Source organism: Aquila chrysaetos, chromosome 1 (genome assembly GCF_900496995.4).
Source record: "Aquila chrysaetos chrysaetos chromosome 1, bAquChr1.4, whole genome shotgun sequence".
NCBI classification, from domain to species: domain Eukaryota; kingdom Metazoa; phylum Chordata; class Aves; order Accipitriformes; family Accipitridae; genus Aquila; species Aquila chrysaetos.
The window spans coordinates 69377111-69395463 of NC_044004.1; the positions used below are offsets into that span (position 1 = coordinate 69377111).

Consider the following 18353-nt stretch of genomic DNA (forward strand, 5'->3'; position numbering starts at 1 on the left):
GTCTACTTTAATTGTCTTATACTGAATACACGAATTGCTATGTTCCACAGCACTCTTCGTGGCATCACAGAAGATGCCTACCTGAATCACTGGATCACTCATGAATAAGACTTTGCAGGACTGAATGTACTTGTGCTCTGATATAAAAACTAACCAACACACAGTAAGGAATATATCTAACTTTTAAACTTTCTTAAGACTATTACTTGGAAATTTGCTGAGCATACACTCAAAATAATTGTTGTCAGATATTTCTATATTTTTCTCACTGCAAAGAGAATTGGCTGTTAAAATATTTACAAGGAATTATATAGGAATATGGCATTTAAAAAACTTTGGGAATTAAAAAAACCCATATAAACTAGTCTTACTGATTAATTTGAAAGAAAGAAAGATGAAATAAAAAAGGTGATTATGGCTTAGGATTTAGGGGAAGTTTCTGTTAAAATCTGTTTCTGACAAGGAAAACCATAGTCTTCAAGTAGAGAAGAAGGTGACAGAGGTCAAGGAGTCTAACTCATATATTCTTAACAGTGATCTCCAATACAATTTCATTGAGATTTTCTGTCCCTTCTCCCTTCCTTTCCCTCCCCTGCCCTGCCCTTTCCTTCCTCAGAGGCTTGGCCTTTTATCACAGTATTCCCATGAGATGTACTAAGAATATTTTATTACTAGCTAAAAAAAAAGAAAAAAAAAAGATCTCTACACAAGTACAAGTGCTAATTCCATAACGGCAGTTTTAAGGATACCCATTTCGCAGGGGTTTCTACTCTAGGCATGGAGTGAGGCGAAGTGCAACAGAATGCAGCCATTCTTGCTGGCTGCACAATTTATGACCCTGTAGTCAGCAGATACACACCAGAGCTATACCAGAGCTTTGTCACAATCAAAAAAAGTAGCAATAAACTGAAAATAACTTAAGGATCAGAGATGACAAGCAACTGAACATGAAGCCCAACTGCAATTCCATACCCAAAGAGCTAGTTCAGTCAGCGGATTTATAGGTAGAAAACTACCTTGTAACTACAGGGACTTGATTTTACCATTGGCAGTAGTAAGTTGTAAACTTGGCCACTTTGTACAGTTCTGAGGTCCTTCATTTTAAAAGGATGTTGGGAAGTTGAATGATTGTAGGGAAGGACACAAAAATTATTTAAGGACTAACAGTTGCAGCCCTAGAGCTACTTAGCTTTTCAGAAAGTATTTTGAAACATGATTGTAGCATTTATCTCCCAAGAGAAGTGGTAGGCTCTTCCTTTTTTGTTGTTGCCAAATCATACCTTGATGCCTTCCCTTCCAAACAATGTATTTTAGACCAATACATGATTTTGGGCTCAGGACACAAGAGATTGAGTGAAAATTGCTGTAATAGGTTTTGCTATATTTTATGGTGTCTGCTACTAATCTAAAGGTTTCCAAATCTTAGGAAATAATACAGTTAATAAGATAAAAGACAGCCACAGGAGTAAGGAAATTTGGAGAACTGCTAAAGCATTCAGTATTTTTCTGTAAGTTAGATACAATCTTGAGTACAAGGTGACTGATCTTGTAATAATAACATATTCAGCACTGCTACATCTCAAGAAATAATTAAAGTCCAGTATTTAGAATGTTTTGATCCTTTTTTTCCTACTGAGTGCCTTATGGGACAAAATCATATTTGCCTGATACTTTTAAAGCATTTAATTATTTTGCCTAACTTTTTGACAATAGATTCAGATACATCAGGATTATTTATTACTGATAATTGATTAAGGTCTCCTTAAATGCCAGTGAAATAAAAGTATTACCATCATTAGTTCAATAGCTTCTCATTCAAACTTTCCACCTCTCTTCTACTTGGCAATAGTTTAAAACAAAAAGAAAATAACGGTAGTGAAAATCAGTCCAAAAGAAAAAATGGGTACTAATATTTTAATTAAAAAATTGTCTTTGCTACATAACTTTGAAGGGACAACTGTAAAGTGTTGCTCTGTACCTACAACTCTCTTCACCACAACATAATGGAGCAGTAAATCACCAGAACAGGGGAGCAGACTTTTAGGGTTTTTTTCTGGTAAATGCTTATTCTTTTCTTCTACATACATGCCACATACTCAGGATACTTTGTAATATTAATGGGCACAGGTGATGGAATCAGTATTTTCTCCACTATACTGGGCTATATATTCCTAAATAGTTGAGCCCAGGTGCATGTCCTAGATTCCAGTTACAGGTGCATGTCTCACTCATGTCCTTACTCAACTTTGGGGCAAGACTGAGGTGCACAGCTTCCTCCTTTTCACCACATTCTTGAGATAGGGAAGAAAAGGCTAAGGGTGACAGGAGGAACTTGGCCAAGTGTCCAATCCATCCACATATACTACAATACTTATGTAGCCAGTGTGACATAAAATACATTGGAAAGGGCCACAGATGTTGAATTAGCAACTTCTTCATTAAGATCCATTCATGGCTTCCAACAACTAAGTTGAAAAACAGAAGATCAAAAAAGCAGTCCTGCTAACTGTGCTGTCAAAGAGGATTAGAAATTGGGAGATGTGCAAAGAAAAATTGTTTCTTAAGCTCTTCAGAGCTTTTTTTTTTTTTTTAATCTTCAGGAATCCTGCACGTAATTTTCTCGAGTAGGGCCTGCAGGAAGCACAAGCTACCATCATCCATTCATGGCTTCTCTCTCTGTTATGAAATACTTCTACATGCTTGTGCTAATTCCTTCTGAGATAATGGCAGCATATAAAATTATCACTTCTTCTCTTTCATTTGAACTCCTTCAAATTAAATCACACAACTGTCAGTAGATTTTACTGCAGCAACAATTTTCAAGCAGAGACCTCAATGACTTCAATGAACATTAAAAGCCAATGGACCAATAAAACATATGCATCAGGTTGTACCACTCTTCTTACTTAATTTCCATTTATATCCACAGACCTTCACAGAAGTGACCTACAAGAAGCAACTCCAAGTAATCCTATTTACGTGCTTAGGTTAGCAGGACCAGTGAAGAAGCCCTACAAGCTCACTCACAGCAACGTTAGGGGCTCCAAAGGAATTTCATCAACACAGGGACCATTAGTTCCATTAGAGGAACAAAACAGCATCTTTTTAGGAGGGTATCATCGCTGATTGCTATACAATGCAGACACCTCTCTTCCTCTATTTTTGTATATTGTTTTCCTCATCTGACTGCCAGTGCTGTGATGAGCAAAATTATGTTAGTGAGATCAGAACTAAAGTCCAAAATTATTTTTATGAAGGAAATATATCACTTCTGTTTCTTGGTTATATTAGCCTCAAGATAGTTTTAAGTACATTCTCTGGAAAATTATCATGCAACGGATTTGCTGCTTTGTGACAATATAATGATTTTATCACTCCTAAATTTCCTCTTTACATTGGAAAAGAAGAGAAAATCAACACCACTATTTTACTCCATCTATCAACATTAAAAATATCTTATTGGGATAGCTGTCCAAAATGCTTTTCAGAGGCACCAATTTAAATTCGACCACAGCTGCATAATTATTATTATTATTATTATTATTATTATTTACTGGATACAACATACAGAATCATAGAATCATTTAGGTTGGAAAAGACCTTTAAGATCATCGAGTCCAACCATAAACCTAACACTGCCAAGTCCACCACTAAAGCATGTCCCTAAGTGCCATCTTAGTGTACTTCGGATAGGGAAACAGGGTAAGAACAAAATAGTCTCAAAAAAATCTGTATACTAGAACCTTTTGAGTAAAAAGCTACATTTTGACCAAAGAGAAAAAAAAGCATTCACAGAAAGATCTTGCCCCAGTTCCTTAACCACTTTTTAAACAAAGAAGCTTCTACATCCACAAAGCTTTTTCTTTTTATTATTTTTTTTTCCTCTGTCTTGCATTTCTAATTGACCTGGAAAATGATGCACGTAATCTGAAAATGTACGTCAGTAACAAAGCCAACACCCTTCCCTGTGAGAGGAGGATTCTTCACTTACCATGTGCCGCCCCACATCATGGAGTCAGGCACTGCAAATGTGACATTAGCAGCTGACAAGAAAATTATTCTTTCTCTTTGATCCAAATACATGAGGGAGGGGGATGAATTACAGATTTGCAGGAGGTTTACCACATTACAGTAGGCATAAAAGTTTGAAAGAATATTTTCACTATTGTCACTAGAGTTAAGTATTTGTTCATATTTCAGATACACACTAAAAATTAACAGAAACTGGTATTTTCAGACACTTGGGTATAAGAGAGAAAATTTTTACACTTACTTTTAGGGAAAAAATTGTTTACCTTTTCTTGCTACCATTGCCCCAAGGTTGGAAAAGATGTGAGCAGGTTTTTTTACTTCAATGAAGGGTCTCTATGTTAATTCAAGAATAACATTATATGGATAATGTTATACAGGAACTGACTAGATATTTGGGTTAACATCTATGAACCTGTGTAAATGAACAAAGGACTCAAAAAAAGCAACATGTTACCTTGGCAAAACACTTCACTGGAACATATGGGCCTAAATTTGATCTGAGACAATTAAAACTTCATCTATTTAATTTTACTTTTTCACTTGTACCACCGTATGAGAAGAATCAGGCACATCAAGCAAAATGTATACATACAAATTCATCTACCTCACGCTACAAGCATTTCTTGAGTAAGCACAGAGGACACATTCAGCAGTTCTCACCCTTTGGATGTGGATGCAGTGTTTTAGATAATAGTGGGGTTTTTTTTACTCGCTGGCTGTACACTATCTGCACTGCCTGCTGGAAAATTGTCTGTCCACATAGTATTCTCCATTACTGATTTCTAGTTTTAAAGTGTGTAACAGGTAAGTAAAATCAAATACCCTTCAAATAGTCTATTTTGATGGCATAATTGCTACTGTTGTCGCAGTGATCTTGCATCCTTGTAGGTAAAGGACCATGGACAATGATTATAGGAATCAGACTGTGGGGCATAAACATAAAAATGTTTAAGAACCCTTGTTTTAAAACTACCATTTGGATTATGTGGTGTTTGTTTTATTCTATTTATTTGTTATTTTATATAATGTACTCATTCCTCAAATTCTTTCCCCTTTCTGTTTAAGAGCTGGATTATTGCTTCTAGGCACGTTCCCTTTCTCCTTACCTGTGAAGTACATAAAGCCTCCGTTCTTGCCAGCCTGCATTAAACACTGCAATACAATTATCCTCAGTCACTGGACTGTTATCTCAGGGAATTGAATTAGACTTTCTAGCTTAGAGAACATCAAATTATTTACACAAAATGTTATAGTTGAAACAGATCCAGTTTAGAGTATTATATGATGGTTAGGGTAGTAAAGACTAAAAAGATCAGGTCACTGATTTAAAACAGAACTAAAAGTTTAATCTGAATCTGAGGGTAGCTGTTGAGTCTTATCAAGCAGGCTACTGCCTATTCAGAAGCATGGAAAATCAGTTTTCCATTTAGCCTTGCCTCTAAGTTCCAGCTGTAAAAGTTTGCTCGAGAAAGGTTTTTTGGGGACTGATAGCAGTTCTGTGGAAAGTTTCAGTGTCAGTCTTTCACAAGTACAAACTATCAGAATTTTTGGTTAAGAAATATAAAACAGCCTTAGATTGATGTTCAAAACCACCCCTGATAAGTCCCTTCTGTTTTGGTACTTGAACATAATGGTTACCTACAGAGGCAGAAAGGGAAGTGTTCAGGAAATCACAGAATCATATACATTGGTTCTTTTCCTGAAAAAGGTGTAATGTATTTCATTTCTCTCTCTCTTTCAACACAAACCAAAAACCTCTGAGATTTTGTCTCAGAAAAAGACTACCTTAATTGGCTTATTGCCCTTATAGCTGAAACACAAAATGATTAGTTAGCACGTGCTATGCATTTTAAATTGATATAGTTTGTCACAATTATTATTTAAGATTACTCTGTCAAGAGTATGTCAATATATTTTTCATCCATGAAGGCTTTATGATATATAGTCCTGACTGTTCTAGGCAAAGCCTGATTACAATTTAAATTTAAATTTAAGTTTTTATATATCTGGATTGTACTTGCATTACCACTCCAAAATGTGACAAGAAATCAACATGGAACAACACGACATTACCAAAGTAAAATACTCTCCATTAGACATACGAGTTTTCCATTAGTACTTACCCCATACCTAGATGTAATTTGTTACCTCCACCCTCACCCTCCAATGTATTCCCACCAGTGCCCATTCACCATTCACTCCCCTGACCATGAAAGTCTTCCCATCAAACACAATGAAAACTGTTGCACCAACCCGCCCGCAGGTCTGAATTTAGAGGGTCAGTCACTTTTCACGTGCATCTCAAATACATGCCGTTTTAAAGCAGCCTCCCACCGAGGGCAGCTTGTGCCACATCCGAAGTTGAGCCAAGAGGGAGCGAGCACCGCTGCCCCTCGCCCGGGGGGGTCCCTGAGCACTCCCAGGCCCCCTCCCTTGTCCGGCTCCCCGGGCACCGCCGAGGACCCTCAGGTCAGGGGAGGCCCTGAGCCAAACCTGCTCCCACTGGAATCACAGCAAAACTCAGCTGAATTCAGTGGGATGGAAACGAGCCCAAAGGATGAAAAATACAAAGATAATGCTGTGGGATGCTCGTGTTGGATAGTTTCTTCTGAATTTAAAGTGAGGAAAAAATGAAGGGAAAGAGAAAAACGTCATGACCGTTATAAGATGCTATGTTTTCCCTTCCTGAAACAAGGAAGTTTTCACTTCTTTCCCAGATAGAACTGCAGTGTCTGTTGTCATTACTCTTCTTTTTTATTATTTAAATTAAAATAATTTCTGAGAAACGTTGCTTCCCTTTTCCCCCATATACAGGCTAAAATATAAACAGGTAGAGATAAGTATAAAATCCAACCTTTATTCCACTTTGAACAAGCTTGTGTATATCCAAAAAAGGTTCCTTGAGTATGTTTCCTTCTGGACTGAAAATCTTCACATATCCTTCTTTCTCAAGAATAAACAGGCGATGGGATCCATCCCCACAGTGTACTGCTCCAACAGGCTGCCTTAGTCCACTCACAACCTCCTGAATACAGAAGCAGTTGTGCTTGTGTTTTCTAAAAAAAAATTAAAAAAAACAGTGAGAAATTCATTCTTTTTTGTAACCATGACACAACAATGTCCCTAAATGATAAAATGGTTGTTCTGCAGTGGTATTAAAAATACAGTTCTACAATCCAGAATAAATTATTTCCTTGAATGTATGCAAGCATATAATACTGAAAATCAGTTTGAACTTCACTTGAGCAAAATTTAGTTTGTATACAAGAAAGAGAAAATTAATTCATCTTAGATCTGAAATGTAGAGGAAGTAGAGAAAAAATTTGGTATAAAAAGAGAACAATTTATAAATACAAAATTTGTACCATACAATAAACACAGTAAATTCCAGAAATTTGACAAAATTTGGCTTCTAAAACCCATTTTAAAATAACGCCTTATGATGGGGCAATCTAATTTAATTATTTTCACAAAGAAAAATACATGAATGAAATAAATTGAAAATAATGAGATAAATATTTTACTAATAAACTTATTGTAGTTGTTTAGTAATATTAAATCCAGGTAGAAATGACTTCCTAGAACTATGTATGATCCACAGGGTGGACCATAACCAAGATCCACAGGGTGGTTCAGACCGGGATTCTAACACCTTTTCAGAAATGCAAATATCAGATGGTACTGAAATATTGAAGTTAATGTAACTTTCTCTTTTGACGTACACTAGCAGCAGCAAAAGAAAGTAACATCTGGAAAACACAGCTGCTGAGCATAAGCACACACTGAGCTGTTTCACTGTGAAAACCACAGGCTTTGCTAGGGTTTTTTTTTCAGATTAAACAGCATTTATCTTTATGAACCTGCTGATCTCTTCCTCTTTGTCATACTCTTCCATGTGGTCCAGGGAGTTAGAAGCTGGCCCTCGCACTTGTTTTCTTGGAAAATCTGGAAAGCATACACCACCATCTTTTCTTGCATAGTAAAAGCAAAACTCATCAGCTGTAGTTTGGAGAAAACCTTAAAAATGCAAAAGAGCATACAAATATTTAGTGTGTTGTCATGTCTGCAGTTTTGTGCCATCAAACTAATCTTTAAATAGATTATATATTGAGTGGAAAAAGAAGTAATTTTAAACAAAGTGCTATCTGTGAAAAAGGCCTGCTCTGAATAAATACAAAATGAGTATTACCTTTTATAGTCTATTCATCTGTATTTGTATTAAACCTTATTTTCAGCGTGCTTAAATAAAAATACCAATTAATTCAAAATGACACTACAGTTTACTCATTAAAAAATTAAGAGACAAAGTTTGGAGTTGAGGCTGTGATACACTTTGTCCTGATTTTAACCCTATTAATCAAATGTAGTATCTGCTGTAAAATAGCTTGAGCAGCTTTCATTTAACTTTTTTTTAAGTGGCTTGTTGTAGTAAAAATTTAAAAAAAAGTCAGTAAGGACTTCGGTAAAAGACATGCAGTAAAGACTTTGTAGAATGCTGGCAGCAAAGGACATCAGTCGGAGAGCTGAATGATTACTTGTCTCAGAAAGCGAGAAGTACTGCTGAAAACTGCACCATGTTGACATGCAGCTGGCCTCTGGTTGACTCCCAGCATCAGGGTGGGTGAACACAGTGTCCCATTGCGAGGTCTACTTCCCTGAAAAGGGGGATATGCCTCATGCTGAATTGGAGCTGGTTTTAAGCTGGCTTGGATGAAAGGTGTTTTTAGGTTTTAGGTTAAAATGGGAAGTAGTTCACAGACCCAGGGAAACAAGAAGTTGGTAAAATGAGAGCCTTTGAGGAAAAACCTGCCACTACTGATATTACGCTATGTCTAATGACAGCAAAAAATATCTATTTCTGTCCACAAACCTATTTCTAGTCATTTCTATCCATTTTTCAATCATTAGTATTAAATCTAAGAAGACAGAATTTGGCTAGTTATACATGTACTATTTTACTAAAACATTGTTAAGATAGTATGTCTTAAGTTACCTTCATTCCTCTTTGCATTATTGGCATACCTTGTTAGTATGTACTATAGTCCAGGACATAATTCATAGGATACACAGAATTAGCACTTAACTGGAATTAGAGGCCTAATTTATGCATGGCTTTACCACTTGCAAATAATGCAGTAATCCACAGATCTTGGCCATAAAACCTCTGGCTTACAATGTGCAAGAAGAGCTGATCAGGGAAAGCTGTGTTTCATTGCAAAATGCCAATTTCTTAAAAGCAAAGCTTTTTCAGAAACATTATCAGTTTTGACAAAATTTTAGTTAACGTGATGCTTCTGGTCCAAACTCAAACTTCTAGTCTAAATGAAGAAGAGAGAAACAGACAGGAAACCTCATATCACTATACTCCAATGTCTTGTAATTAGGGTGTTTCATTAGGAAGAGGAATATTCAGGTCAATGCCCCTCATCTGTCAGGCAAGAGTTTGACCCTAAGTCTCCCATTTCCCAAGTAAATGTCCTAACGACGACTTTATTAGCTATCCTGGGGTGGTCTCTCTGTGGCTTTCTTCATGGAAAATTTCGAAAGAGTTCAATTTCTTCCTTATGTGGAATAGGAAAATTTTTTAGATCCCAGAATTTTTGTGGAGTGGAAAGCCTTTCCCACCCAACTATACTTCTTTTCATATGCATCTTCCTTTAAAAATATTGGAAAAATAACACGACAAAGCCTGCCTTTGGTTTCTATAAAATAATATCTGGAAACACATGGTAGTGTGTTGTGGTGTAAAAGTTTAATTACCATGATTTGGAGCTTCAGTAAATATCATCTCTGAGGAGCTGGTTTTAATTTATAGTAGTTATTTGGAGAAAATGGGAGATATAATTTCAAGTGGAACAACTGAAAAGGAACTCTGATATAATCATGGAGTAGTGTTCCAAGGCTCGTAGATATAATGCCAAAAGCAAAGGTAATCTAAAATCTTGCTGTTGAATTATTTGACTTAAAAAGACACAGTTTTGTCTTTAATAATTTATTTCTCTAGATGCAGTGGGTCATTCAAGAAAATGCAATAGCAAATTAGAGGTGTACAATTTCTAATACTTTGTAGAATTTTCCAAGTATACCATCTACTATTTACTAAAGATAAACTAGTCTTGGCTTGAATGTTATCTTCAGTCAGAAAAACAGAGCATATCATGGCCATATTGTTTACTCGGTACATGTTCATTTCAAGTAACAATCAGATGCAAACTGTTATATATGCTAGATTCAACATACTAACAGCTTCAGTAAAGACAGTTAGCAAAACATTTGCTCCGCCTCCCCTATCTGTTTGTAGCCATTTAATGTATTCTTTATCGTGCTTAGATTGTAAGGTCTTTAGTGTAGAGTTTGCCATTTTGTTCAGTGTTTGTGCAGTGTCCAGAAGAATGGTCCCTGACAAGTGCCTGTAAGCACTAGAATTCTTGGAGGGAAAAAAAAAAGATCATTTTGCTCAGTCTGAGTTTATTCAAATACAGCTCTGTCACTGTCCTCTATGAAAACTATGCCTAATAAGGACAGCAATATTTGGTTCTGTGTGAATTTCTGTACTTATTACTTTATTTTAAAAGACTCATACATATCATTACAAATTTCCTACCAGCTGTGTATGTGTTGACAAAGCAGTGCCCATGTTAACAAAGAAAACTGAAATCACAAAGGAAGATTAAACATAATGTTTAAGAGTAGTACATGTCAGATTTTGCACAGGCTTGCATTTCTAAGCTTTTAAAACTTTCTGTCTTGCAAACAAGAATCAAACTACAGACTTTTCAGTGAAGGCAGTTACAGTGAAGGCTTTCTGTGTTTGCCTTTATAAAAAACTGTGGGAATAAGTTGCATGATTTCAAGCCTTTTCAAAGGAAAACTTCTGCTCTCAGCTGATCCTCACCTCCTCTCTCCACTCATATTTGCAGTCAGTTATTCCTCATACCATATCTTCCTTCCTATCCTACCTTCACCAAATTCCACTTTGCTGGATTCCCTGCTTACCCATCCCCCTGCCTCTTCTCTTTGATATACAACTCAAATGTTGTGGTAGCATTTGTCCCGGTCTTTACAGCAAGTCAGGTTCCTATTCAGTCCCTTCCTTGTTTGCACTGCACACAGGACTGAATATCATCCACTCATCTGAGTAGACCTGCACTGGCTTAGAGAGCATCTGGAAATCAGGCTCACCTGCTTTGTTCCTGCTATGACCTTGAGCATACAGTTCAGTATTGTGTAAAAGAAGCATTTTCCTGGTTTGGTTATTCTTTTTCTGATTTGCACTTTTGACAGCTAGATGTAAATTTGTTCACAAAAACCACATTCTCCACTCTCTTCTCAACCCTCAGTGAAAAATGAATCAAAGAGGTGATTCCAGACTGATTGTTTCAAAATGTACTCGACTGTAGTCGACTATGTTAGAACTTCTGGAAGTGTTGTGTGGGTTGCAGAATTTCTTAGATTTCCAGCATTGTGGGCTGGGGTGCCCCTGTTTGGAGTTAAAAATTCAAATCAAGCATCTGTTCTGGTAATGCCTGGATTCAGATCTGGGCCTGGATCTGAATTCACCCACAATCATCTGGAACCCATTTCTTCAGATGAAAATAATGGAGAGCACATAGTTCAAAATCTGTCTGATGTCCTTGGATGGCAGAATGCACTGTGGCTGTGGCAAAGGTTTGTTCCCTAGAATATGTCACTTCCACTGGCATGGGTCAAGTTTCTGCTCATGCTGAAAGGCAGAATCAGCTGTGCCTTTCTTTACTGGCTATATTAATAATAAATATTAGACAGTCTTCTCTTATGACCTTGGAAAACTTAAAATTCATATCGATTGAAGATACTCCATTAAGTCACTTAAGTCCAATGTCTCCATCAGTAATCACTTAAACTAAGGCTTACAGTAAAGATCAGCTGAGAAATAATGAGAACAGTCACCTGGGATGAAGCAGGGAAGTTCTAATCTCATGGACTTCGTGAAACATTACAGCCTCCTGCATTAACATATCCGTACAATCTTAACAGCTATTGTTATTACTCTGTTTGAATAAAGAATCAGGTCCAGTTTTTCTTAGGATATTCCTAAAGAAGTCAATGGAAGTTCTGATACAGTCATAACTGGTGGGAAACTGCTGTCTTCAAAAGAGTTAACCAAGGATCTGCTACAGTTTTCGTCTTTGCAAAAAGAGAGAGAACAATAAATGAATTTCTGGAGCTAACTCATGAAAAGAACTGACGTATAATTTCTCAGTCTTCTTGGTTAACATGTACTGCTAAAATTTCAATTCCAGAAAAGATGCTTGCTGTCTTAAATCGCTAATAATATTTCTCATTTGTGCAGGACTGAAGGGATAAAATTATTTTTGTAGTCAGCAATTTCCTTAAACTCCTTTGTATTGGTGTTCAGAAACAATTAGCACTCCCTAATGGAGGAAGAATAATTATCTGACTTTTTAACAAATGCACAGTGAATCATTGCCAGAGACCTTGGGTTTGGGGGCCTGTTAATTTCCAACTCTGTTTAATCCTCCAGGCTAAGCTGAAAACATAGCTTCCACATTTTCTATTTTTTATTTTCTTTTGCAATAAATATTTTTATGGATATATGGGTCTCACAAGTAAAATAGAAAACCCACATAAGTTGTTACTTTAATAATTTATATTTTAGAATGTATAAGACTATTAAACAATATAAAAATCCTACAGACCATCTTCTCAAAAAGAGGAACCTGAATCTTTCTTAATTAATACCTTCAGGAAATCCTAGTATAGGTATCAATAACCATATGTACCAGTCAAGTCACCAAATTAACCCTGTTGGTGGATGTAAGTACACAACAACTTTTTGTTAGTACAACCCACTTTCAGAACAAGTATTTAGAATGATTATTAGTATCTGATTGATGTAGGAAAAATCCTATTTTAACGGACGCTAAAGTATGTAAGCTCTTTTCCTGCAAAGCACAGTGCTCTGTCCAGTGCTAAAGTTATGCTTTCATCTGGTTATCTTTCAAGGCAACCTGGGTGGTCACAAAAAGCACTTGACATCTTGATGCACTTCAGCAGTTTTACATATACACAAACTTTGTAGAAAAATAAATTTGTCATTCGTCACCACATATGTTGATCTGAGGAGTGAGGTTCCTGTGGCTATAGCTCCTGTGCTGCTCAGCCCTTTCTCATTCTCTCTCCCTCCCTCCATGTCCTCCTTCTTTCTCCCTTTTCCCTCTTTCATTTTTTCCCATTAAACAAATTGTTTCCTCAGAAACACAGAACTTCACAAAACAACTATGAGGGACTTGATCTGCAGAATATGCTAATCGTTTGCACTAGCTACAAACTCATGTCAAAAAAAGTCTTTGTGCTGACTTCTTATATGGGCCAAACATTTAGAATATCTAATCTGTTATCGCTGTTCAGCAGGCAGTCTTGGCAACTGTGATCTATTCTGCTTTGCTTTGGGGAATGTGATAAAGAGCAAGAAACAGCTGGTTTAAGAAAGCCTTAGAAACATCTCTTAGTTTATAAAGACAATAATAATATTTTCATATTTGAATGGGTTGAGATACATGTTAAACCACAGTAAAGGGAAAATGTAAGTCAATTCAAAATGTTTTCTCAAGTCAATGAAAGAACGCTGCAAAAAACCCCTGCACTCTTGGGATTTCAGAGAAAACAAGTACACACTGTACACATGCAATTAAAAAACCCTCCTCCAAATCTCATCCACTTAAACTACCCCCTTTACTCAAATATGTTTGTATTATATTACAACGCTGTGTTCGTATGTCAAAAATGACTATTCACAAATTCATTTTCGTATGGTTATCAACTCTTTTTTCCAGTCTGTGTTGCTAGTAAAAAAAAAAAATCTTAACCAGTTTAATTATTTTCTCCTGTGTGGCATTAGTTATAAGTAGTGTTTGGACAGGGAAAAAAAGCATAGTTTACAAATGACAGTCTTAAACATATAAATAATTTACTATTGAGAATACCAAAGATGTTATTTAATATAATAGTGTATTAAGACAGTATTTCTAAAAGAACCATCTTCTGTGGTTACTTTATTGATATAGTTACAAGTGATAGCACACATTTGGTGACTGCCTTAGACAACACAGGTCAAAATCTGGTTTTGGATATGTCCAGCTAACTCTACTGACTACAGTGAGGAAGTGTTAGGTTAGTTAAGAATTTGGTTGTTAACAGCATGTTGGAAGTGATTCAAAGATAACAGAAGTCTATCAAATAGCTCCCTTTGATTTCAATGGGCTTTAAACCCAGTGGAAAAAACATCAGTTTCTAGGGTAACAAAACCAGAAAAAAACTCTTTACTCATCAGCTTTTAGAGTCTACAGCAAACAGCCAGCATCCTTTATTTGTTGCATTTTAAAGCTATCTATCATTTAGAATAGCCTTTTGGATGGCCAACTGCTTGTTTACATGATTTGAATGAACATGCCAATATTTCAGCAAAGGTCATCGTTTCAGGTGCCTTTGACAACAAACAATCCTGTGTTTCATGGGGAGTTTTAGTAGGCAGGTGGCAAGAAAGCGCTCAAAATATTTACCTCACTGCATAAGATCTGCTGTGAAGACCCTGAGATATTCTGCTTTTGCTTGGGGAAAATCCCCTGGATATCAATGGGGATTGTACCTAGCGAAGAGCTAGATCTATAACTGCTCAGGCAATATCAACATTTCAAAACAGACATCCTTTAGCCCCGTATTTTGTTATAGGTTTTACCTGGTATGTGACCTCTGCAAGTATAATAGAATTCTTTACAATAGTCTTTGCACAGGTAGGGAAGAGTTAGTTCTCTTTCAGGTGTTTCCCCTTTCTCAGGTGAGTGGAATAGGTTCTGCGCGTGAGGTGAGCAGTGTGCACATTTGATTTCCTCCAGTAGCTTCGCACATTCTGTGTTGTTGGTAACAGAAAGTATCTGTAAGCCACAAACCAGAGACAAATAAACATATGACCTGTATCCCCACCTTACACAAAAAAAAAGATTGCATGATCTAATGTAATAAATAATGCCAGCAGAACCAATACAGTTAGTATAAAGGCATTGTGTTTCATGTCACCCTTCTGGAAGTGCAAACATTATTACTATGAAATGTGTAATATGTCATTAGTACAGTGAGATTTTAAGTGCTTGCTTCTCCTTCTCAGATAAGAATAATAGTACTCAAGTTATTTGATGGACTCATGCCCGCAATCTCTTAATCACATAGGCAATCTCTGAACTAGAGGGATCATTTGTATAAGGAGGAGCTACAGCAGCAGGCCTTCTACCCACTTCGTTTATGAGAGACACTTAAAAACCTAACTTGTAAGGTGACCTATTCAGGTATTTAGAGACTAAAAATTAAAATTCTACCATCAAAACACATCAGGAAAACCATATCTAGGTATTTGTTCAACAGGTGTATCGTGAACGATACCGCAGTCCAGCTGCTGAAATGACTGCTGTGGAGTTCAGCAGGTGCCTTGGATTTTTCACACTTTAAAAGCTGCTCTGCTTTTTGTTCTCTCTAATGCAAACTACTTGGAAGCGGGAAAAGCTGTGTGCTTTCAGACATTTATAAGTGAAAAAGTAGAATTTGTTCGTAACATCTTGTTTGTCTCAATATTGAAACTGTAACTTTGTCCTGAAAAAAGAGCATATATTATGCATAGTACTTGAAGAAGCATGAAACCACGATTGATGATGTGTTTAAGTAAACACAGGAGCCTAAGGAGCGCAATGTCATCAAATCGTGAAAAATAATGGAAAACAGCATACTCGTCTTTATTAGTCTTTGAATGCAGTGCACTTTGTTAATCTATTGTTAACCACATGGATTGTTTTTTGATCATTCATCCCAATGGTGGGTAGTGGGAAATGTGTTCTCAGTTGAGAGGGACTGAATCTGATCCAATGCAAAACCAAAGCTCAGGTTCTTTCTGCTATTTGTTTAACACAGTTATAAACAAAGACTGTAAGACACTTATGTTAAGAAATATTAATGCAGTAAATATTTGTATTCTGCAAAATTTGTAAAAAGCGCATTTTTTATGAAATTATGAAAATATTACACAGCTTTACTATAGTTCATATCTCTGAGTTGATTTGTAGAAGGACTTTCCAATGTCATTCCTATGCAATGTAACATTGAAGGGAATTATCTAAGTTACTTTTGATCAAATGAGTTATTCAATGCATGAAGGCTCTTGATATGTTTGAGTATGCTGTCTCATAAGTCAGCTGTCTTCTAGGATGCAGTACTTCGATAACACTGTTCTGAACTCAGCATTTTATTTACGGATCATAATTACGTAAACCTCAAACACTTGAGAGAAATGCATTCTCCACTGTTTTAAACAGATACGTAATCAAAATATTACACAATATGTGGCCTATACAGTTACACAAAATCCTACTTAAAGGTATCTTAATTTAGAAGACAAACTCTTTCCAGGAAAATTTAGTCTTACCATACATATATGGTCAAAAGGCCATCTGAAACGTGTACTAAAGTTTAGTGGTGTAAGTTGGACCACTGATTAGAACACCACCATTTGGCTTCTATCCTTATTCTGGAAGAGCTGCCATTGGCTTCAGAAAGAATTTCTCCAGGTTTGCCAGGATCGTTAAATGCATTAAGTGTTCTGTTCTTTAGACTACCTGTTCTCAGACTATCCTCGTCTTCATAGCACCTGCAATTAAGTACTGTGACTAACATCTGCCATGTATGGTTTATTATCTCTCTTCAGACCCTTCTTGGGAATATAATTGTCTTACATCTTCTTTTGGAAAGGGTTTGTCATCTTCTTTTTTTTTTAAACCTTGAAGACAGTAATCACTTAATTGCATGTTGCATGTATGGCAAAATGTTTGCATTGGCCCTGAATTCTTTGGGGAATTCTTTCCACAGCCCCAGCCCCTCCTCTCCTGAAAAAATTTAGATTCTTTTGCTACATTGCTCATTTGGGCCATAGCAGCAGAACTGTTAACCTTAGTCGTCTTCCTTGAGTTTCAGATGTTGCTCTAGCTAGATATGGTAGATCTGGGGAAATATGCCTTGAAGGCAAGAACTAAAAATATAACTACAATAAACTATAACCAAAATACTTAATAACTAAAACTTTGAACTTGACTTAATACTGCCTAGGATTGCAATCCAGGTAGCAGACAACAGGCTTTATACGCTTGCAGTAATCCACACTGTTGAGGCAATCTTCTGCAATAGCTAGACTTTCTTAAGGGATGATGGCATCCTGACCTTGGTACTTTGTGTTGCTGTGGTTCTGATGGGAAGTGGCCTGAATAATTCAGTCAAGTCATTGTCTGCCAAATAGAACAAAGTCTGAAGCCAACAGGGGATGATCGAAAGCACTGTCCATAAATGCTACTTTTAAAGAACATTATGTCACCCAGAAGCTGGGAGCTCTCCTAAAGTAAGGATGAAACGACCTATTTTGGTGTTTCCACCAAAGGGAAGTGTACTATGACTCTTCAAAGTACTTGCCTACATTCAGTAGTATCACCTGCTTTGCAAAAGTCTTGGATGTTTTCATCAGGGAGTTGATCTCAGGCAGTAGGCTTTCTTGTGGTAGCAGTATGATGGTGTGTTTAGAAGTACAAGTAAACACGAGGTATTAGTAGGTAAATATTCAGTGTGTTTATTGAATTAACTCCACAGTAATGCAGATAGAAAACTATACTTCTACTGGAAGACTCCAGAACACATTGTGAACAGGGGAAGAAAAAAAAATTACAGGATAGCAAAGCTAATTTACTGTTTCTTGTGGAAAACGTAATTGACGTTGCCTGGTGATACAGGAGAAGTAATGCTTGCCAACATTTCAGTCCTCAAAGTTAAGACAAAAGGATCCTAATCCCCCTGAGCAGCTGCTATCCAGGAATTGACCACAGGAATTCACCCCCTCATGTCATTTCTGGAATGAATCTTGGTCATATAATAGCTAATCGGAAGATTAAGGAATGAGAGTCAATCAATTATCTGAAAATCAAGTACAATGTTATTTAACTTTTAGAATGCTCAAGCAAAACAGGGCGGTAACATTTGCTCTGTGTGAGGTCTGATGTATAACTCTGTCCTGGCTGGGAGATAGGACAACCATTCTATTCTGAATTTTAGTAAATCAATAATGTATTTATCCTGGAGTATATTAAACCAGTTTTAAGCGAAAGCTGAAATACTTATTTGAATGAAGCTTTTTCTTTTGGATGTCTACTTTGAAAATGACCTTAAAGTTGACAATGGCTTTGGTCTTTTAAAGAAATGTAAACTAATTTCCTGCTTCAATTTTTAAAGTCGTATGT

At 36.5% G+C, this 18353-nt stretch overlaps 1 protein-coding gene across 2 annotated transcripts in view; it reads right to left on the minus strand.

Annotated features, from left to right (window-relative positions):
• The window catches only part of LOC115335873 (hedgehog interacting protein), an 84423-nt gene that overhangs the window by 61583 nt on the left and 4487 nt on the right, over positions 1-18353 (minus strand). For both annotated transcript variants that reach the window (XM_030002295.2, XM_030002222.2), the window contains exons 2-4: positions 14771-14966; positions 7893-8049; positions 6887-7088 (exon numbers count right to left, since the gene is read on the minus strand). In XM_030002295.2, coding sequence (XP_029858155.1) covers positions 6887-7088; positions 7893-8049; positions 14771-14966 — 555 coding nt within the window. The remainder of the gene's footprint in view (positions 1-6886; positions 7089-7892; positions 8050-14770; positions 14967-18353) is intronic.